This window comes from Cajanus cajan, chromosome 11 (genome assembly GCF_000230855.2).
Source record: "Cajanus cajan strain Asha chromosome 11, NIPB_CcT2T_4, whole genome shotgun sequence".
Taxonomy (NCBI): domain Eukaryota; kingdom Viridiplantae; phylum Streptophyta; class Magnoliopsida; order Fabales; family Fabaceae; genus Cajanus; species Cajanus cajan.
In genome coordinates this window covers 29176328-29200201 of record NC_138527.1, presented here as the reverse complement: position 1 = coordinate 29200201, position 23874 = coordinate 29176328, and the positions used below count along the sequence as shown (strand labels likewise).

The 23874-nt window shown below is 34.0% G+C and overlaps 1 protein-coding gene across 1 annotated transcript; it reads left to right on the top strand.

Annotated features, from left to right (window-relative positions):
• The first annotated feature begins 11407 nt into the window (after nucleotides 1–11407).
• On the top strand, nucleotides 11408–14391 carry LOC109801562 (hypersensitive-induced response protein 1). The gene is made up of 5 exons (XM_020362663.3): nucleotides 11408–11869; nucleotides 12575–12695; nucleotides 12807–12898; nucleotides 12973–13069; nucleotides 13633–14391. The coding sequence occupies exons 1-5, from the start codon at nucleotides 11681–11683 to the stop codon at nucleotides 13992–13994; spliced, it is 861 nt and encodes a 286-aa protein (XP_020218252.1). The 5' UTR covers nucleotides 11408–11680; the 3' UTR covers nucleotides 13995–14391.
• The last annotated feature ends 9483 nt before the right edge of the window (nucleotides 14392–23874 follow it).

Here is a 23874-nt window from a genome sequence, read left to right as displayed (position 1 = left end):
ATTTTGAGTTAAAATTTGTGCTTAAATATTGACAAGATGAAGACAAGAACAATATTTGTTAAAACATTGATATTAATTGCATATTTACTAATAAATGTTGTTATTTGACTTAACACCTCACATGTCAATTTACAAAGATTTAAAACATTTTTTTTTTGTGATCTTTTGGATTGCTTAAAACGTCTAATTTTGAAAAATATTTTAGTTTAAGTAGTGAGTTGGACAATCAAATAAAGATTCAACTCAAACTTAAAAGTGACATCAACAAACTCACATATACATATATTTATAAAAAGAATAAAATAAATTGACCAATAAAAAGGACTAATTAAATATTATTTAAAAATGACTAACTTATCATTATATGAAAAGGATCATTAATTTTTCTTTGAATTAAAATTTTGTTTAATTGAAGGGAAAACTTGATAAACATAATGAATTTGACCTTGTACTCTCAATTTTTTTTATTAATAAAAAAATTATAATAACAATAATAAAGATCAAATATAAGTCTTTATGCATCTATATCAACCTATATTATTAAATTGATTTTAATAATTCAAGTTGTTAGAATTTCCCGATGAATTTAACTTTACACTCACATATTCTTTATAAAAAAAAAAAAAAAAAAACGTGTGCATCTTGCCATTTATATTATTAGTTTTTCATCACAAGTAAAAATAATTTTGAATAATAAAACCGAATTGCTTTCCAAGTTTCATTTGTGGGTGAAGAATCATATTGGAAAAATGAGACCACGATCATTCCAATACTCGCTAAACTTGCCCATTCCAAGGATCAAATTGTTGATATCCCTATTTTAATCCCATCGATTACAAATTCTTGCCGCATTACATTTAACTTTTTCTTTGCTATTTTTCACTCCAATTTTAATAAAATATTTCCAAACTTTATTTGTCTTGGTCTTAATTAATCCTCTTACCTTCTCTCTGTGTCACCACTCTTATTCCCAATTGGATTTGCTTCCACATGCATTCTTCTTTCATAGCTGATAATTCTAAACTCATCATCAGTGCAATTTCTATTTACACTTCCAATTTCCATCGATGGTTCTAACATATTTATGTGCGAAGGAACACCAACAATACACGCATGTTATTATTTAATTGTAAATCAAGAGGCACATAATGTTTAGTTATATTATATCTATGAATGTGTGACAAATATTGTGTTTCTCTTCTTCAAGCAAGGGCTGAAAATAACAATGGTTGTAGATTGGTTATTGGCATTTATACACCTAGCAAAAATCGAATGGTATTATCAGGAAACTAAAACACCGGTAAAACAAAGAAATGTGGGTGTATTTATTTTTTATTTACGTATAAAATTTAGTCTTTTTATTTGAATTCATTCCATAACAAGTATATGTTATCTATATTATTAATAAAAGGGATCATCTTATTGATTGCATTTTTAGACAATTTTATCTTTATAATTATCTTTTTATAAATTACAATTTTTTTTAAGATTTTACTTTATATCTGACTATATATTTAATAATCATTCATTATCATAAAAGTTTCACATTCTAAAATGATATTAGAATTATTTAGATTCACTCTAGATGAGTCACATACACGCACTAAACTCAATAATGTTGGGCGTGAGAGAATATATTGAGAAAAATTTAAGTCTCGTCTATCATAAATTATTAAAAAAAAAAGTCACTTATCATTTATTCAGGTATTAAATTTAATAGTGCTAGACATGAGAAAGTATATTGAAAAAAAAATAAGTCTCATATTAAGATAAGACAATTAATAGTATATAAACGAAGAATAACTCTCATCTTATAAATCAATTTTATAAAATTGAATTAAAGAAAAATTATAAGTGATTTTGATTTTTTTTTTGTGGGAACATGATTCATAATGTAATTCATCAAACGAAAACTTTTGGTGGTAAAAATTTTAAAACTAAAAATTATAGAGAGAAGTTTAACTTTGTTAAAGTGTTAATTGAACGAAGTGAAAGAAGTGCTTCTACTTGAACACAAAAAATGGCCTGGGAAAAAGGAATGTTGCGTTTAGAAAGAAACTGGTGCTTCGATCCTAGGAGAGAGAAAAAGAAATCAAAATAATGTTCAATCAACACAAAAGCAAAGTGCTACGAGGAGAGACAGAAATAGCACCACTATTTTAAGAAAATCATGTAATTATGGGATAGGTAAATAATACCACTACGTTACAAAACGAGTTACGGAGAGAAAGAAACAACACTATTAACTATGGAGAGAAATATAATGAATTGTTTCAAAGTGATGTGGGTAAAATAGGAAAATTGCATATAATTTTAATAGAAAATAGTGGAGTAATTAATTTTATAGGTTATTGTGTACACACATATAAAGAAACAGAGAGAGTATTTAGCCTAAAATTAATTTTTAATATAAAATTAAACATATATCTAAATTTGTGATGTCTTTTTTATCTAGTTGTATTATATATTTTTAGGAAAAACTTGATGTAGTTTTATACATGAACTCTAAATATAGAGAACAAAATCATAATATAAAAAATTCAAATATTGATAGTATTTTATTCTAAAAAGAGAAAATAAATCTTGAAATAATAAAAAAATTAAATCTAAATATTTAAAATATAAATAACAAATTCTTAAAATAACTAAATTATTTCTTTTTTACATTACAGATATTTAGGCATATACTCAAAACCCCTCATTAACTCAATGTTTATGTATTGTAAAACATAACACTAAAAGTAATTATTATTGTTCTTCTCCTAATTAGTTTTCAATAATATTGATCCTTTCTTGTTATTGATGAAACATATTTTCTCAATATCACTTCATTTTTTATAACTCAAACTTTTTCATTAAATTTACTACAAAGTATCGTACCTGTGAAACCCTTCCCTCTCTCTTTACTCCCCTCACTTTCATTCACTCTCTTCTTCACTCTCTTTGACTCCATTCTTTCCTTTTCCTTAATCTTTCCTTATGGTGATCTCTTGGGTTGAAGGTGCTGAGTAGGTGTTTCGGAGCTAGCTGAAGTGGTCTCTCATCTCCGCTTGTTTCAAGCTCTCTTCTTCTTCTTCTTCTTCTTTGTCTCTTCCCGGAGCTCGGAGCCGTTTAACCGAGGTAAGGGAAGTTAGTTTTCTTGATGGCTGGATGAAAATGAGTTTTTCAACTCATGGATAGTTGGATGTTGAATGATTTTGGCTGAGATTGATGGCTGTTTTGGTGAAAATAAGTTTTCAGGGTTTTCGGGGTATTGGAGGAAAAATTTGGGTTTTTCTTGTGTGATGATTGCATGTGTGAAAAGATTATATTTTTGAACTCTTGGATGAAAATGTGAACTTTTGGTTGGATTGCATGTGCTGGATGAGTAGATTTTTGCAGATTTTGGGCAAATTTTTGAACTTGGTGGGTTGCTGCTGAGCTTCGCGTTGAGCGCCGTTCTGCGTGCTGGGTGTGAGACCACTTGGAGGCTCCTTTCAGGCAAGCCCGCCGGGCGAACTTGAGAAGGTGAGCCTCTGGATGGCCCACGCCGGGCGTGACATGGATCGCGCCGAGCGCGCTAGCTGTATGTGACATGTTTTGGGGTTCTGGTTCCACGTTGAGTGCGACCCTCTTCGCACTGGCGCGAGGAATCCTTGGGAGTCTCTGCCACGGGGGTGCTGGGCGCAATTTAAATTGCGCTGGGCGCGAGACCTTGGGAGGTCTCTACCTTCCCCGCGCTGGGCGCGGGTTAGGGCACGCCGGGCACGCGAGACTCCTTAGAGACTCTGCCTGGGCATGCGTTGGGCGCAATTTTGTATTGCGCTAGGCGCGTAAGAGCCTTGGGCTCTCTGGCTGGGTCACGCCGGGCGCGGGCACTCTTGCATTGGGCGCATTGACCACTGGTACACTTTGGTTGCGCCACGCCAGGCGCGACTGTGAGTGCGCCGGGCGCGTATGATGATGTTGACTTATATGCTAATAGCTGTTGATTTATGCTGAAATTGTTGATAGATGTTGTTTTATGTTGAATTAAGCTGTAATTGATGAATATGTTGTGCTGACTAGATGATAATGCTGAAAAATGATGTTAAGCTGTAATAGATGTATATTGTCGTGCTGAGCTGAGCTGTTATTTATGATTCTAATGCTGAATTATAATATTGTTGTACTATAGAATGTTGAGCTGAGTTGTGAGTAGTAAGCTGTGTTGAATACTACTTGGTCGTGCTGTGTGCTGATATTACTGTGCTGTGCTGAGCTGTATGTTGTTATAGCCGCTAAGTCGGTGCTGTTATTGCCGCTAAGTCGGTGCTGTTATTGCCGCTAAGTCAGTGCTGTTATTGCCGCTAAGTCGGTGTTGATATTGTCGCTAAGCGGTGCTATTATAGCCACTAGAGTGATGTTGTTATTGCTGCTATGCAGTGCTGATATTGCCACTTTGCGGTGCTGATAATTGCTGAATGTTGTGGTGTAGTATAAGCTGGTTGGTGTGCTGATAGCTGTAGCTGTTTTAAAATTCATATTGTTATATATGTATGTTGATTTTATTTCACTAGCTTACCCTTTGTTGTTTCCATGATGTTTGGACTGCAATGATCATACTATGTATGGGAGCAGAGCAGGGATAGGTTGGTGGCTGGTAGTGAGTCTGTAGCTGGCAGACGGAGCTGATATATTAGGATATTTTGTTGTTTTAGTTGTTTGGTGTAGTAGCATTTGATGTATTTTGTACATTTTAACTTTATCCAGACTTGGACCTTATATATGTATATATTCTAGACCCTATATGTATACACTTGTTCCTTTCTGTGTGGTGTTTCTGGTGTGCTGTGCGGTGTGTAGTGACCAGCTGGGTCATTACACTTTAGTGGTATCAGAGCCTGGTTCGAGTCTAGTGGACATTTTTTGGGGGTGGTTCCTTTAGGCTTTTGTTGTGATGAGCTCTGTGTTGTGCTGTCTTGCTGTGTTGTTTGCTGTGCTGATTGCTGTGATGTTTTGCTGTGCTGTTGATTGTTGTTTGGTTTAGTGATTGTATGCTAAATATGCTGTTACTTTTGTAGACAATGACTAGAACCAATGAGCAAATAACCCGTGCCATGGAGATGATGGTTATGGCTATGCAGCAGCAAAATGCTTATTTTGCTAGGGCGGAGGCTGATAGAGCTGCAGCTGGTGCAACAAGGCCCACGGGGTCACAGGAGAGCCGAGATCTAGCTGAGTTCCGGAAATGCCATCCTCCACAGTTCAAGGGAGATGCAGATCTAGAGGTAGCTGACCACTAGATTTGTGAGCTGGAGAAAATCTTTACAGTGCTGGGATGTTCTTAGGAAAGGAGGCTGACATATGCTGTATACATGCTAATTGGGGAGGCTGAGCATTGGTGGAGGGGTACCCATCACACGCTAACCGCTAGAGGAGTGGTTGTTGACTGGGAGTGCTTCAGGAGGATGTTCTTGGAGAAGTACTTCCCTGAGAGAGTGAGGCACGCCAAGGAGGCTGAGTTTATGCGGTTACACCAAGGAGGGATGACAGTTTCTGAGTACGCGATGAGATTCGAGCACCTGGCTCGTTTCTATTCGCAAGGTATAGCTGAGGCCTGGAAATGTAGGAAGTTTGCGGAAGGTCTGAAATATGAGCTGAAGAGGGTGGTGGTGCCTATGGCCATCACTGAGTTTCCGGCCTTAGTGGAGAAGGCGAAGGTTGTAGAGCGATTGGAAGGTGGTAACCGTGTGGTGAAGACTGCTGAGGGACCAGCTGAGTGTTATGTCGTTTGGCAAGTGTACCAAATCGTATAAGTAGTTCAATGAAAGTATGAGTATCGTCTCCCAAGGGACTTGCGCAACACTTTGCAATTTCACTTGTTATACTAACTAAGCTACCGAAAAGCAATAAGAGTTTGATTTGCTGCAGTAAATAATGTGGTGGAAGAGGAACTGTTGATTTTAGTTGGCCAAGTTGAATCATTGCTGAGAGATGGAGCAGATTGCTGTCTTCTGCTTGCTGCTTTGAGTGTGGAGACCGAGAGGGTCATTGCTGAAATAGATTTGGTGAGAGACTTTGCTGAGGTGTTCCCTGATGAGGTGCCTAGGTTGCCTCTTGCTAGGGAGATGGAGTTTAGCATTGATTTGGTTCCAGGTGTAGGGCCAGTGTCGGTGGCTCCCTATAGGATGGCTCCTGCTGAGCTGGTTGAGCTGAAAGGTCAGTTGGAGGACCTGTTGGAGAAACAGTTGGTGCGGTCGAGTGTATCGTCGTGGGGTGCTCCTGTGTTGTTGGTAAAGAAGAAGGATGGAGGTAGTCGACTGTGTGTTGATTACCGGCAGTTGAACAAGTTGACCATTAAGAACAAATATCCACTTCCCCAGATAGATGACTTAATGGATCAATTGAGGGGACCATCCATTTTCTCAAAGATCGACTTGAGGTTGGGTTATCACCAGATTATGGTGAAGGACGGTGACATACCGAAGACTGCTTTCAAGACTAGGTATGGTCACTACGAATATGTTGTGATGCCGTTCGGTGTGACTAACGCCCCAGCTGTGTTCATGGATTACATTAACAGGATTTTCCGGCCGTTCTTGGATAAATTTGAGGTGGTATTTATTGATGACATCCTAATTTATTCAAGGACCCCGAATGAGCATGGTGAACACTTGAGGTTAGTGCTGGAGATTTTGAAGGCGAAGCAGCTGTACGCTAAGCTTTCGAAATGTGAGTTTTGGGTGGATGAGGTGAAGTTCTTGGGCCACGTGATCTCAGCTGGGCGGATTGCTGTTGATCCGGCTAAGATGGAGTCGGTGTTACAGTGGGAGTGTCCAAGAACTGTCCCTGATATTCAAAGCTTTGTGGGTTTGGCGGATTACTATAGGAGGTTCATTGAGGGATTCTCCAAGATAGTAGCGTCTCTAACCCAGCTTACGAGGAAGGAGCAACCGTTCATTTGGATAGATGCCCGTGAGCGGAGTTTTGATGAGCTGAAGAGGAAGTTGACTACTTCTCATGTGCTGGTGTTGCCGGATTCTGGTGAGCCCTTTGATGTGTACTGTGATGCCTCTCACCAGGGTCTAGGGTGTGTGCTGATGCAAAACAGGAAAGTAGTGACGTATGCTTCAAGGCAATTGAAGAACCATGAGAGGAATTATCCCACTCATGATTTGGAGTTGGCAGCTGTGGTGTTTGCCTTGAAAATATGGAGGCATTATTTGTATGGTGCTCGGTTCAGTGTCTTCAGTGATCACAAGAGTCTGAAGTACTTGTTTGATCAGAAGGAGCTGAACATGAGGTAGAGGCGGTGGATGGAGTTTCTAAAGGATTATGACTTCTAGCTGATGTATTATCCTGGCAAGGCTAATGTTATGGCAGATGCGCTAAGTAGGAAATCCATCCACATGTCGAGTATAATGGTGAGGGAGCTGGAGCTGGTTGAGGAGTTCAGAGATCTGAATCTCTGTGTGGAGTTAGCTCAGGATCACATTAGTTGTGGGATGATTACCATAACTAATGAGTTCTTGAGGCAGGTTGGACTTAAGTAGTTGCAAGATGTTAAGCTGGTGAAGCTTCTTGGTTTGCTGGGTACCGAGAAGGCTGTTGGTTTTGAGCTGGGAGAAGATGGATTCTTGAGGTTCAAGGGCAGAATTTGCCTACCTCAGGATGCTGAACTGAAAAGAGCTGTATTGGAGGAAGGCCACAAGAGCAGACTTAGCATACATCCTGGTATGACTAAGATGTACCAAGACCTCAAGAAAACTTTCTGGTGGTCTGGTATGAAGAGGGAGATAGCTGAATATGTGACGGCCTGTCTGACCTGTCAGAAGGCAAAGGTTGAGCATCATAAGCCGAGTGGGTTGATGCAACAGATGGAGATTCCGGAATGGAAGTGGGATAGTATCACTATGGACTTTATTATCGGGTTGCCTAGGTCGGCTAGGAATAGTGATGCTATCTGGGTGATTGTTGATCGATTGACCAAGTGTGCACATTTCTTGCCTGTCAACATCAAGTTGTCCTTGGAGAAGCTGACGTAGTTGTATGTGAGGGAAATAGTACGGTTGCACGGGGTGCCTTCCAATATTATTTCCGACAGAGATCTGAGGTTCACTTCCAGATTTTGGCAGAGTCTACATCAAGCCCTAGGCACGAAGCTGAAGCTGAGTTCTACTTATCATCCGCAGACGGATGGTCAGTCAGAGAGGACAATCCAGTCCTTGGAGGATCAGCTGAGGGCTTGTGTGTTAGACCACTTGGATAGTTGGGAGGAGGTCCTACCGCTGGTGGAGTTTACTTATAATAACAGCTTTCATGCTAGCATTGGGATGGCGCCGTTTGAAGCCTTGTATGGCAGGAGATGTAGGACTCCTCTATGCTGGTATCAGGATGGTGAGTCTGTGGTTGTGGGGCCGGAGCTGATCCTACAGACTACTGAGAAGGTGAAGATGATTCAGGAGAGGATGAAGACTGCTCAGAGTAGGCAGAAATCTTATGCTGACAAAAGGCGTAAGCCTTTGGAGTTTGTTGAAGGGAAGCATGTGTTTCTAAAGGTGACTCCGACATCTGGTGTGGGTAGAGCGCTGAGGGCAAGGAAGTTGACACCGAGGTTTGTTGGTCCCTATCAGATAATACAACGTGTGGGTCCGGTTGCTTATCGGTTGGCCTTGCCACCGTCTCTTTCAAACCTACACGATGTATTTCATGTATCCCAGCTGAGGAAGTATGTCCATGACCCTGGTCATGTGGTTGAGCTAGATGATGTGCGGGTGAAGGAGAACCTGACGTTTGAGAAGTTGCCGGTAGCTGTGGTGGATCATAAGCTGAAGGAGCTGAGGGGCAAGTCCATTGCTCTGGTGAAGGTGTTGTGGGATGCAGCTACTGGTGAGGCTACTTGGGAGGTGGAGCAGCAGTGCAGGGAGCGGTACCCGTTTATTTTCCCAAGTAAGTCTATTTTCGGGGACAAAAACTCTTGTTGTTGGGGAGGTTGTGAAACCCTTCCCTCTCTCTTTACTCCCCTCACTTTCATTCACTCTCTTCTTCACTCTCTTTGACTCCATTCTTTCCTTTTCCTTAATATTTCCTTGTGGTGATCTCTTGGGTTGAAGGTGCTGAGTAGGTGTTTCGGAGCTAGCTGAAGTGGTCTCTCATCTCCGCTCATTTCAAGCTCTCTTCTTCTTCTTCTTCTTCTTTGTCTCTTCCCAGAGCTCGGAGCCGTTTAACCGAGGTAAGGGAAGTTAGTTTTCTTGATGGCTGGATGAAAATGAGTTTTGCAACTCATGGATAGTTGGATGTTGAATGATTTTGGCTGAGATTGATAGCTGTTTTGGTGAAAATAAGTTTTCGGGGTTTTCAGGGTATTGGAGAAAAAATTTGGGTTTTTCTTGTGTGATGATTGCATGTGTGAAAAGATTATATTTTTGAACTCTTGGATGAAAATGTGAACTTTTGGCTGGATTGCATGTGCTGGATGAGTAGATTTTTGCAGATTTTGGGCAAATTTTTGAACTTGGTGGGTTGCTGCCGAGCTTCGCGCTGAGCGTTGTTCTACGCGTCGGGCACGAAACCACCTGGAGGCTCCTTTTAGGCAAGCCCGCCGGGCGCAAAGATGTGTGCGCGGGGCGAGCTTGAGAAGGTGAGCCTCTGGATGGCCCATGCCGAGCGTGACATGGATCGCGCCGAGCGCGCTGGTAGTATGTGACATGTTTTGGGGTTCTGGTTCCACGCTGAGCGCGACCCTCTTCGCGCTGGGCGCGGGGACTCCTTGGGAGTCTCTGCCATGGGGGCGCTGGGCACAATTTAAATTGTGCTGAGCGCGAGACCTTGGGAGGTCTCTGCCTTCCCCGTGCTGGGCGTAGGTTAGGGCACGCCGGGCGCGCGAGACTCCTTAGAGACTCTACTTGGGCTTGCGCTGGGCGCAATTTTGTATTGCGTCAGGTGCGTAAGAGCCTTGGGCTCTCTGGCTGGGTCACGCCGGGCGCGGGCACTCTTGCGCCAGACGCATTGACCACTAGTACTCTCTGGTTGCGCCACGCCGGGCGCGACTATGAGTGCGCTGGGCGCGTATGATGATGTTGACTTATATGCTGATAACTGTTGATTTATGCTGAAATTGTTGATAGATGTTGTTTTATGCTGAATTAAGCTGTAATTGATGAATATGTTGTGCTAACTAGATGATAATGCTGAAAAATGATGTTAAGCTGTAATAGATGTATATTATCGTGCTGAGCTGAGCTATTATTGATGATTCTAATGCTGAATTATAATATTGTTGTACTATAGAATGTTGAGTTGAGTTGTGAGTAGTAAGCTGTGTTGAATACTAATTGGCCGTGCTGTGTGCTGATATTGTTGTACTGTGCTGAGCTGTATGTTGTTATAGCCGCTAAGTCAGTGCTGTTATTGCCGCTAAGTCGGTGCTGTTATTGCCGCTAAGTCAGTGTTGATATTGTCGCTAAGCGGTGCTATTATAGCCACTAGAGTGGTGCTGTTATTGCTGCTATGCAGTGCTGATATTGCCGCTTTGCGGTGCTGATAATTACTGAATGCTGTGGTGTAGTATAAGCTGGTTGGTGTGCTGATAGCTGTAGCTGTTTTAACATTCATATTGTTATATATGTATGCTGATTTCTTTTCACTAGCTTACCCTTTGTTGTTTCCATGATGTTTGGACTGCAATGATCATACTATGTATGGGAGCAGAGCATGGATAGGTTGGTGGCTGGTGGTGAGTCTGCAGCTGACAGACGGAGCTGATATATTAGGATATTTTGTTGTTTTAGTTGTTTGGTGTAGTAGCATTTGATGTATTTTGTACACTTTAACTTTATCCAGACTTGGACCTTGTATATGTATATATTCTAGACCCTATATGTATACACTTGTTCCTTTCTGTGTGGTGTTTCTAGTGTGTTGTGCGGTGTGTAGTGACCAGCTGGACCGTTACAGTACCCCCAAAATATTTTAGTATAAAATAATAAAGCTTGTTTAAATTTAACACTTTTTCACACAACATTTAAATTTAGTAAAAGGACTCACTCATCTAAATTCATTATATAAAACTTCATTTATATTAAATAGAAATGAAACAAGAATAAATTCATAAAATATGCACAAATGACTTTTACAAGTTCTCCAATGCACCCATAAGTTTATTTTTATCTATTTATGTTTTATATTATTATTATTATTATTATTATTATTATTATTATATATATATTTAAGAGGAACTTGATGTTTTTTTATTCATGAACTCTAAATATTTAACATAAATAAATATTTTTTTAAAAAATAAATTGTTTTTTATAAACTAAAGATATTTAAATATATTTAATAATTTATATCAATTAATATGATATCTTAATTTTATATGATTGGAGGTGTCAGTTTCCATTTCCGGTTGGACCGAACGCGGCTAAAGTGTATACTTTCCTATCCTCGTGCATTTGGATTCTGAAAACAACTGAAAATCATGCGAAACTGTCTTATCATTGCCATTACTTTACCTCATTCCTTCGCTCTCTCTTTCCTCCTCTTTTCATCTTCCAGCTTCTGAACTCCCTATATATACCATTACCATCTTTTCTTTTCTTTTCATTCTCATTATTATTATCTTTGTTCTGTATTTCACAACCAAGTACTGAACTTCTCTGGTTGTATTGAGGAGAATCCTCTTTTCATTCTCATTGTTTGTGTTGGAGGTTTAGTGAGGATGGGACAAGTGTTTGGTTGCGTGCAAGTGGATCAGTCAAGTGTGGCAATCAAGGAAGGGTTCGGGAAGTACAATGATGTTCTTGACCCTGGTTGCCACTGTGTGCCTTGGTGTTTCGGCAGTCGTGTGGCTGGTGCCCTTTCTTTGCGTGTCAAACAGCTCGATGTTCGCTGTGAAACTAAGACAAAGGTTCTTTTTTCTTCCATTCTCACTTCCTTCTTTGCTGTTCTTCTCTTGTCTCAGTTCAAGTATTTTGGCTTTAATCTCTTATCACAATTCAAGTATCACTTCAGTGACTTATGTTGATCTTTGTTATGTGAAATACTGAAATATCGAGCTGAAGCTCTACTTCTGGTTGGAAAATAATACCAAAAATACATACCATTTTACCATAAGATTAACCACGTCAATACTAATCCTAAGTCTTAATCAATGAAGTGTAAATGATTTACAGATAACAATTGTACCTTAAATATGTAGTTAAGGGTTTGATTTTGATTATGACACGCACAAAAAATCATTCATTCAGAAAGGTTAGTCCTTTAAGAGATCTCAATTTTTCAAAAGATTAGTACTTAACTTCTAGGTGAGGATACCTTGATACACCACAAGAAAAAAACAAAACTTACAATAATATGTATTATACCATTAGTGTCTCTCTTAGCAAGTAGTCTAGAATTAAAGTTGACTGTCAGAAGACTCAGAACCAAGGTTGTTGGTCAGCACTTGGCATGAAGAAGGATACTAGAGATGTAATGTAAAATCATGGATGTGTTGAAATATCAAACAATATTTTTGTTTGGTCATTATTTTTTCGTACAAATGATTGCACATTTATGTATCCTGATTACTGGCCGAATTATTTGACTGACCATGTTGTAATGCATTCATCAGGACAATGTCTTTGTTACTGTGGTTGCTTCTATCCAATATCGAGTATTGGCAGAAAAGGCAGTGGATGCTTATTACAAACTCAGCAATACCAGTGCACAGATACAATCCTATGTCTTTGATGGTGGGTATTTCAGTGCTTGTGTTCTGAATCTACTGCTTAAAAAATAAATAAAAAAATTAGGCTTGTGTGTTCATCATCAGATTGAAACTCATACTCCTGTTGCTATTTTAGTTATCAGAGCAAGCGTTCCAAGGATGGAACTAGATGCTACTTTTGAGCAGAAGAATGATATTGCAAAAGCTGTGGAGGAAGAACTTGAAAAGGTATCCCCTTTTGCTTTAGTTTTAAATTAAGAAAGAAGTAGGAAATTCTTAATCTGTTTGCTTTTACTTTCTAGGCTATGTCAGCTTATGGGTACGAGATAGTTCAGACTCTTATTGTGGATATTGAGCCAGATGAGCATGTAAAGAAAGCCATGAATGAGATAAATGCTGGTATGTTTTCTAGATGTTTGTGTATTTGCTTCAGTTATAGTTAGTTACTCACATTTCCTTTTCAAGCATGAAAACAAAATAAATTTAAGTTTAGTGTGGTGTCTAGGGATTTCCTAGCTGAAAGGTTTTGATTGGAGAGTTTTTGTTCCCCTTGCCATTATATAACTAAAGCTGTATTATTACCTTAGAGACGAGTTAGTTGGACCTGATACATATATAAACATATTAGACAAAAGCCTAGACTTCTCATGGAGCTAACAAGTTTTAATAGTGAATCATTTTTCTATATAGTGAACATATTCATTAGCATCATTATCCTGAACAATTACTTTCTTATACTTGTTGGTGTCACCTTAATTACACAACTTTGCATAAGACTTCAGGCCAAGTAATTATGGACTTGTTAGTTGATGAATTGGCTAGTTTGTGAGAGATAACTTCGTAGATCTTTTAGAGATACTTTTAGCTAAAGATTTATCTTGTTTGAACAAAAAATTATTTGACATATATGAATTTAGTTTTCCTAATTACCCTTTTCATTGTTCTTTTACCATGATAAATAGCTGCAAGATTGAGGGTGGCTGCAAACGAGAAAGCAGAAGCAGAGAAGATATTGCAGATCAAGCGAGCAGAAGGCGATGCAGAATCAAAGTACTTAGCAGGGCTTGGCGTTGCTCGTCAGCGCCAAGCCATAGTAGATGGACTGAGGGACAGTGTGCTTGCTTTCTCTGAGAATGTGCCTGGCACAACATCAAAGGATATCATGGACATGGTTCTCATGACCCAATACTTTGACACAATGAAGGACATTGGTGCATCCTCAAAATCCAATGCTGTTTTCATTCCACACGGACCTGGTGCTGTAAATGATGTTGCTTCACAAATCAGGGATGGTCTTCTCCAAGGAAATGCAACACTGTCTTGAAGACTTGCATATTATACCTCTACTCTAGTAGTTTAAAGTTTAAACAGCTTCACAACTATGTGCATAAGCACTTAAAAGTAAACAAAACTGTCTTGCAAATAGAAGTTATATTATTGGTGGTTTGTGTTTGTTTTAATGTTATGTTATGTAGAGTTATCCTTGGCTTTGTCTACTATCAGAGTTAGCCTTTGAGAAGCCTCGACTACAGAATGTGCACTCACAAAACCTTTGGGCTTTGGTTAGGTTTATGAAGGTGCTGGCCTTCTTATAAGTTTGTGAAATTTATTAAAAATAAATCATAAATTTTTAATGTAATGATTTGAGTTTGAGTTTTAAATATGTAGTTGGTTATATACTATATAAAAAAATTCAAAATATATAAATATTGACCTATAAATGTAGTGCAAATTTGATTTGAAGTGATAGCATATGAAAATGAGGTTGTAGTTTGGAATCTGGAGTAATCTATACTGGTTTTCAGATTGGAACCTTGATATTGTGTTTGTAATTTCAACAAATAAAAAATAAATGAATATGAGACTTCAATTTTCTCTATTTTTGGTGATCACAGTCACGGGGATGATGCTAGTGAACACGTAAACAGTATTGCTAAAATAAAAACGCGTTGTCGAAGACTTGAAGTTTTTCCAATATTACGTTTTGACTAAGAAGAAAGTAACGCAAAATTTTCTTTCTTAAAAAAAATTAAAAATAAGTATTTTGAAAGAATAACTGAGACTTGAAATTTGTTTTTAATATGATTATTATTTTTTTTTGAAAAAACATGAAAGTTTTTAAAAATAATTAAAACTGGACTTTTAGAAAGGAAAAAAAATAACATAAAAAGATATTTCACTAGATTTAATTTCTTTTTAAAAAAAATGTAAAAGCAGGTATGAAACAATGGTAGAGACGTAAAGGTATGCGCCACAAGATTTTATTTTATTTTTATAATAAAAATGCCTTCATATTAAAAAATGGAGATTAAATTTATAATATAAAAAGTAGCATATGGATAGTAAAGAAAAAGTGAAAAAAAATTGTATCCGTAGATTATTTAACTTTTGGTATTTTTAGAAAGAAAAAAAACTTTTGGTATTCTTATTATCGATGAATTTAATTAGAATATATTGAAAATATAATATTTTTATATACTTTCATTTAATTGCGAATTGTGATATAAGGTAGATGTGTAGAGTTTTATAATAATCACTTTAAAAATCATAATTAAAATATTTTTTATTCAAAATAGTGTAAAATATTTTATATTAAAAAAATAATAAAACTTTTACATTGTCAAATAAAAATTTAAAGTCATCAAATTGTTATAATAATGTGTAGAAATGAAAAATAAACTTGTACTCATAAGTAATGTTTGAATTCATCTGATTTTAGTGAAGAATATTCAATTTGATCGAGTATGTTACGAATATGAATAATACCATATTAAATTGGATACATATACTTACCTGTCCTGTACTCGTCTTCGTCCTCAACCTACTTTAAATTTTTAGAAATTTAATTATTTTTTTTTAAATTTACTTAATATTTATATAATTTTTATTCTATTTTAAAATTATGTTAGTGAAAGTTAATTAATACAATTTTGTAATAAACTACTAGGGTTAGCCTAGTGGTTGGGTGGGGGGGGGGTTGGGGTAGTTAGAAGCATGAGGACCTAGGTTCAATCTTCATTGCGACTATTTTTGTAAGCTTTCCTATCTTTACAAAAAAAAATACAATTTTGTAATTGTCATTCCACAGTGAAATTCATATATATATATATATATATATATATATTGTCAACAAATATATTTATTTAATTTCTAGATAGATATAAATATAGTCGATACCTGATAGGAACAAAAATGAATCACAAATTTCATATTTGTTAAATATTGAATATGAAGATAAATAAAAGATACAAACTTAGGAATAGAGATGATGATATTGTAATTTTCATTTGTCCCCCCCTAATAATGTGTTATTAAATGAAAATGTAAAAAATCTTGATATCATTGAAATTAATTTTTTTATATTAATTTTACTATCTTATATGAAACATGATTTTGTAATCAGTAATTACTTGATGATTTTTTTTAAATATTAATTAATTATTTATTATTTTGAAAAGTTTCTTTTATATTGAGATTTGTTTCTCCTTTTTCATATTTCAATTTTTATTTTAAAATTATTTTTTTGCATTAAATTTCATCTTCTCATATTTTAAAGGTTAAATTATACTTTTGATCCTTTATCTTATTTTTAAGATTTTTTTAAAATATTTATTTGATCTCTTAAATTTGAGTTATTTGATCATTTTAAAACAATGATAGTTTTTAATTTTGAGACTTACTTTTAAATCTTTGTTTGACCGCTAATTTATAATTTGAAACTTGTCTCATTATATTTATTTAAAGAAAAAATATTAAATATAATTAAAATTAAAAAAGTGTCATAAATATGATAAAAATTACATAAAAATAAGTAAAAAAATAATTTTTTTAAATATTATTTTCAAATTATTTGTAAAATATATAATTCATACAATTTTCATTATATTTATGTTGAGAATTAACATATTTGATTCCTACATCTATGAATGCAAAATATGCACTATGTGAAAACAAAAATAAGAATAAAAGAATAATATCATAAATTTACATAGAAAATCTTTTCAATATGAGTAAAGCAAAAATAGGAGACATAGTATAGTAAAAGAATTTTATTATAAAAAGTAAGATTACAAATAGTCTTTCTTTCTCAAAAAAGAAAAAAATCACTCAAATAATCCTATTTTTTTAAAAATGATGATTATATCTCAATTCTTTCCGATTATCTCTTTTTCTCAAAGAGGAAAAAAGAGTAAATAAAGATAATTATCTATACTTATTATAAAGGAAATATGTTTTTAATAACTATATTTTAATTTTCACTTTTTTATCATACAATATTAATCTTAAATTGATACTACACAATTACAAAGGAAATAAGTTTTTGATAACGAACCTTTTGATTTTCACTTTTTTATTGGAAAATAATATCCCTAAATATAATAATTAATTTTTTTTAAAATAAATATATAAAGAGAGAAAATACATCTTTCTTCTTGTGTTAGTAAAGAATGAGAATGAAAAAAATAAAGTCAGCGGCATGAATGATTAAAATTCAACGGATGCCACAATGTCTTATGAAAAATAAAAGCAACGGTGTATGAAAAATACAAAAATGCACGTGTCTTATGCCCTTTAGTTAAGGTCCATGTAGATATCATGGCTGCTACGAAATACTAATATTACTCATTTTGTTTCTCAGTGTAACAATCTTTCCAAGGTTCACACGTGGTTCCGACCAACACTTTTGATATGATTCTTCACTCCATATTATGCGATTTCCTTCGTAGGTTTCACGTCAGAGTCTACGGACATTTTTTTTTAATGGATGGATATGGGCTATATTTAATTAGCATTTTACAGCCATTCATTTAATTTAGTTACTTCCATCTCCAAATCATAATCTTCACTTCATACACCTAACAATTATCATGTTCATGTATAAATACAACTTGATCAACCACTAATCTTCATTTAAGCTAGTTAAAGCTTTGAATGATTTACATTAATTCCCACAACATTTAGTATCTCCAACTAGTGATACCCATGAGAGAAGTTACATAAAACTTCATGCTTTAATTAGTTCACTCAAAATCTGAATTGGTAAATCCAATACCAACCCAAACAAGATGTTTAACGCATCATTAATCTCCAATCTTTAGATTGAAATGGTCAACTGCAAGTGATATTCTCAACCCAATGATATAGACACACGAAAGATTAGTAAGATAAGACACACTTAAAAACCATCTTCTTAGATTGAACAATGCAGGAAAGATAGGCACACAATTATTCTTTTAATTACTCATAATTTAAATAATCAACTAAACTTTTTAGTTAATATTTAAATCATAATAAAAAAAATTAAGAAAGATAGATCAAATCACAACGCATACATAACAAGAAAATAAATAAATAAACACTAAAACGGTCCGGCCGCTCAAAATGGCCAAACAACACCTAAAAAAAATACTGGAACCGTCATCCAACAGCTCAAGATCCTTAATCTAACAATTAATAATAAAAAAAACAACTCTTTCGCAATTAACATAAATTAAATTGTAGCACATATATTTATGACTTACATCTTAAAAAAGTTTTAATGTTATGATTTCCCAATTCATGAGCATTAAATATATATAATATTCCAAAGAAACGTTGCAAACATTTATAATATATACCATCGACAACAAAAAGTAAATAAATGAATTATATCTAAATATATTTCATTTTGCCTAGAAAAAAAAAATGAATTATATCTAAAGTCCAAAATGCATCTTAAGCAGAACCGCATTCGTTATATAACTTATAAGCATATATATTCAAATAACCATTATATATTTATAAGTAGAAACTATATATAATCCATTCGCAAATGCCATGCATATAATGCATCTAATCGAAGAAAATAAATAGTAAACATTGCCTTTATTCCAAACACATTTCTCCGGCATGAGAAAAGAAAATCAGGATCTAATCAATGAATTCTTTTACTATTTTCATCATAAAAGAAATCAACAATGGTCAAGCTACACACAACATCAATAATTCCAAAACCTCCTTCATACGATAACCATCTGGCATATAAATAAATAAATAAATAATTTTGTGTAAGCATCAAACAACAACAAATATGAAAAGTCAATAATCTAACAGTAATGGTAGCTTTCATACTGCTTGGAGGAATTTTAATTACTTTTAATATATAAAACACCAAATAAACATAAACATCACGTCAAATTATTAAGGTTATCAAGTTTTAAAAAATTCTTAATTCATAGTAGTTAATTAAGAGTAGTAGTGAAATCACAAATAATTATTCCAATCTATGAGTAAATGACTTTCTTCAATTAAATCATCCGAGTTTTTCATATGAGACTTAATATTTCTCTTTTGATGGGGGAGATTGAGAGGTCTAATCTATTTTGAGATATTGAAGACTATAATCATATTTATTATTTAATTTATTAAGGTTTTCACTATCATTTAATTAGTTAATTTGATTTCCACTCATTAAGTCCATATTATTTTTATGTTGATGATATAATGACACTAGTGGAAAAAATACTTTTAAAATCGGTCATTTTTTATTTTTAAAATTGGTTCTCTGACTGATTTTAAAACAACTGATTTTAAAAAGTGGGACTTTTAACATCGGTCAACAACTGATGTTAAAAGTCTAACTTTTAACATCGGTTATAGCATGACCGATGTTAAAAGTGGTTAATTTTTTTTTAAAATAATTGACTTGTTTTAGGAAGATCTCTGAACAAAACCTGCAAATTAATAATATACCAGACAATATATAATTCAAATGTTTTCAATGGACCAAATTACATACAAATGACAAGAGTTGGTAAATGTTAACCATATATGTAATCAAAGTAACTTATAAATTATTATGCATCCTAAACTACAAAATGAGTAAAACTATAAACATAACTCGTAGCTAGTCAATGTCTCAATAAAAAATGTAGCCCATTGCTCCCTAATGGTGTTTATATCTTCTAGCGACAATGGTGATCGATCTATAAACATTTGTTAAGAAAATTTAGAACAATTAGAAGTAACTCTTAAAACATGATAAAATGCAAACTTAAAATAATTTTTTTTAAAATTCTAAAACATACTTCAGTCCACCTAGATACTATTTGTGAATCAACAATGGTATGCATTGCCTTCATTACATAGTATCCGCACTCATAGTTTCATTTTTGCTTATGAGACTACAAAAAGAATATAAAAATCAATTTTAGTAGTAATGGTAATTCAAAAGAAAATACCTTAGAAAAAATATCATTACTAAAATAAAATAACTTACTTTAAGAGAGACCCAAAGCATTTTTTTTCAACTTTGAACCTTTAAGTATATGGTATCCTTCCATAGCCCTAATGATAAAAGGACATCATTATTATATTTTAAAATAAAATGTAATGATCAATAAAATAAAGTAGTTTTTTTTAAAATAACTTACTTATCTAATAATTGTTTAAAGTCCGCAGGAGGAGGTTTGTGCATCGAACAAATGCATACAAATATATTGTCCATAGGACAAATAATCAGAAGTTGCCAATGAGCACTGCATTGAGAAACTATCAGTAATAAACAATACATTTTTTAAAAATTTATAATCAATTATATACAAATATACTTACTTAGAAAAGTAAGGAGCTAAGTAAACTTTTTTATTTGAGTCAGACATCCAATTTTGGATGTAAGCTTGGATTTCTTCTGTCTTGTTCCCAATTTTTTGGATTAACTCGGGTTCCAAAAATCCATAAATGTGATCATTCCCTTTATCCACACTCAATTTATGGATAAATCTACAAGGTTAGAAATAAAGTTAGAAAAATGCAACAAAATATAATTAAAATTAATTCAAATACTTACAATAACCACAATTACAAAATTGATATGTTCAACATACAGTGCTCACATCATAATCAAAATCATCTTGTTTCTTTCTATATCGTGACAACCCACATCTTGGACATTGATGCAACCCTTCAAACTCACCATGATATAACATACAGTCATTTGGGCACGCATGTATTTTCTTATACTCCAAACCCATAGGAAACAACACATTTTTTGCCTCGTAGTTACGATTAGGCAATGTGTTACCCTCTGGAAGCATTTCTTTCAGTAGCTCTAACAATTCTGTGAAGCTTTTATCACTCCATCCATTTCTTGCCTTCAAATTGAACAATCTTAATATCGCTGAAAGTCTTGTGAATTTTGTACAATTTGGATACAACGGCTTCTCCAAATCGTTGCACATAGTTTCGTACATATGTGCATGCTTGAATGATTCTAGACCCACATCATGAAGCATCTCCTCTAACCGATCATCCATATCTATATCTTGTGTAAATGTTTGAGTTTGAGTTTCGACTGATACACTTTGAATGTCAACATTTTCACCATGCCATATCCAACATGTATACTTCTTAAGAAATCCATCACAAAAAAGATGTTCTCTTATAACATCAAGTTCTAGGCGAGTCGCATTACAACAATTAACACAAGGACAAAAAAACCTTCTATTCATATCATCATTAGCATTTCGTATTACATATTCAATAAAATATTATACTCCAGTCTCATATTGATCACTTATACGTAATGCATGTATCCAACTTCGATTTAATAACCAACTTTTATCCATAACTTATGTTCTTCATAAAAAAAACATAGACCATGAATGTTAATCTCACTATTTTAATCATTTGTATTAAATTTCAAATGGGACTCAATATGTGCATAAATATAACATCATAGTAATTTATAAAAATCAAATAAAGCACCTAATTTTTCTAAACACTAAATTACTAAGTAGACATTAATTATATCACAAATTATTAATAAAATACAAATATATAACACATACATACAAGGTGTCTAATTTTCTAATTTGAGTACCTAATTTGTCTATATAAAGCAATGGTGAGTCAAAAAATAAATTATAAAGGTGCCCAACTTGGAACGGACCGTTCTAGGATCTGAAAAATGCCTAAAACTATAGTCTGGAACGGGCCTAGAACGGCCCGTTCTACATGCAGAACAGACCATTTTGCTTGCAGAACGGCCCGTTCCAGATTCAAATTTTGCCCAGCAACAACGAAACTAGAGACATGAAAAGAGAATGTTACCTTGATATTGTAGTCATGTAAAGAAAATGAGAAGTTAGAGAGTTTAGATGAGAGCCCAAGAGAGTAAAGAAAAGAATGAAGGGATAAATGAAAGAGAATGGAGCCAAAGATCAAAGAGAATGGAGGGGAAAGGAGAAATACTAAGTTCAGACATTTTTAACATCGGCTATTCATGAATCGATTTTGTATGTAGTTTTTAAAATCGGCTATTGAAGAGCCGATTTTAAAAATTACATACAAAATCGGTTCTTAGATAGCCGATGTTAAAAGTAGAACTTTTAAAATCGGTTATTTAAGAACCGATTTTGAAAACTACATACAAAATCGGTCTTAGATAGCCGATGTTAAAAGTAGCACTTTTAAAATCGGCTATTTAAGAGTCGATTTTAAAAGTGGCATCAGAGACCTTTTAAAATCGGTCATAAGGTAGTTGATTTAAAAAGTAATGTCATTATTTACAAAATTGTCACCGCGTCACTTTTAAAATCAGTTACCTTATGACCGATTTTAAAATCTCAATTTTAAAAGTGATTTTTGTACTAGTGTGAGCTCACTAAAATAGACTACTTATATTGAGTCCATCTAACATTACAAGAAATGTTACTTATAGTGACAAATAAAAAGTGTCATTATAGATACAATATATGTAAGTATATATCTATTTGACATATAATTACACAAAATTTTTAGTGTTAATTTTGAATGAGATTTAACAACATATTTTGTTGATGAAATAAGGTTCAAACACATGTTTGGAATATGTCTTGCCTCCTTCAATACAAGCTTGTTTCCATTTTGAATCATCAAAGTTACTAATTAATGTCGATAATTTTACTTGTGACATGGTATCTTTTTAGTATGATAAGTAAAATTCATTAAAGGGATTAACATGGAAGGATTCTCTAGAGTCAAATATCCATATAAAATTATTAGACAACAACATTTACACAATTTCACATAGTGGTATGATTGAAATTAAAACAACATAAACAATGTAGAATGTATTCAAATGTAATCATCTAACTTTTAACAAACTTTGAACCACTTATCAATAAGAAAAAAAATATATTCACATAATAATTTCATGAAGTTAAAGTTTTAAATGAGAGTAAATCACATAATAACTATAAAGTTTTATTTACTATAGTCATTAAAAAAACAAACAACTATCTTAAAGCATTCCAAAAAGGAGAGATTTCATATCCTAAGACTTAGCCAAAATTGGACCATAAAAAGGTTGGACAAAGGCTTCACATCTTAATAATTAGCTAAAAATTATCACAAAAAAATTATATTGGATGTGTCACTGCCTTATTGGCTTGACTTCCCTCCTTGTTTGTAACTGGCTGTGTTCGGCTTAGTGATTGTGTTTGAAATAGGTTTGGGGTTAGTGCAACCCTTGAAAGATATTGTATGTACGACCTCTGTAATCTTGTTCAAATCTCATCACCAACAAACCAGCCTAAAAGAACAATGTCTCCTTTTAAATTCACTTGCTATTTTTTTTTGGTGTTTGAAATTATTAAGACATAAACAAAAGACCTCCTAAACCCATCCAAAACAACAACAAACTACAATCTTTGTATCCTTTGGTTTGTTGCACATATATGACATTTCAAAAGAAAAAAGTCTCACATTGCTTGAACCACTCAAATGTAGAACCTTTATATATCAAAGTGCTCCTTACATTCCTAAAGAGGCAAACAATGGGTGGTGGGCTCGCGCACGTAAGAATGGGCCTTGTGAGTCCATTGTAGTTCAAATCTGTCGATTTGTCCCCCGTGCGAAAATGAGATCCAATCCAAAAATATTGAAGCATAACTAATTTAACAAAAATATATTTTCTATTTATTTTATTAAATTAAGCTTAATTAGATTTTTTGTGTTCTTTCATACTTTTAATAATGCTTAATTTATTCCTTTATATAGGACCTTTGTATAAAAAATTATATAGATGTGTTTAATTAACAATTAATTTAATTTTTTAATAAAAAATTTAGATACAATTTTTTAGATGCGATTAATATTCTTTAATTAAAATTAAAGTTTTAATTAATAATATATATAAATGTATATTATATTAAATGCAAATGTATAATATTAAAGTAAAACTT

Coding starts and splice junctions, on each gene's coding strand:
- LOC109801562 (XM_020362663.3), top strand. CDS start 11,681: ATGGGACAAGTGTTTGGTTGCGTGCAAGTGGATCAGTCAAGTGTGGCA. Junction 12,899..12,972: donor TGGAGGAAGAACTTGAAAAG/GTATCCCCTTTT, acceptor TTTACTTTCTAG/GCTATGTCAGCTTATGGGTA. Junction 13,070..13,632: donor CATGAATGAGATAAATGCTG/GTATGTTTTCTA, acceptor CATGATAAATAG/CTGCAAGATTGAGGGTGGCT.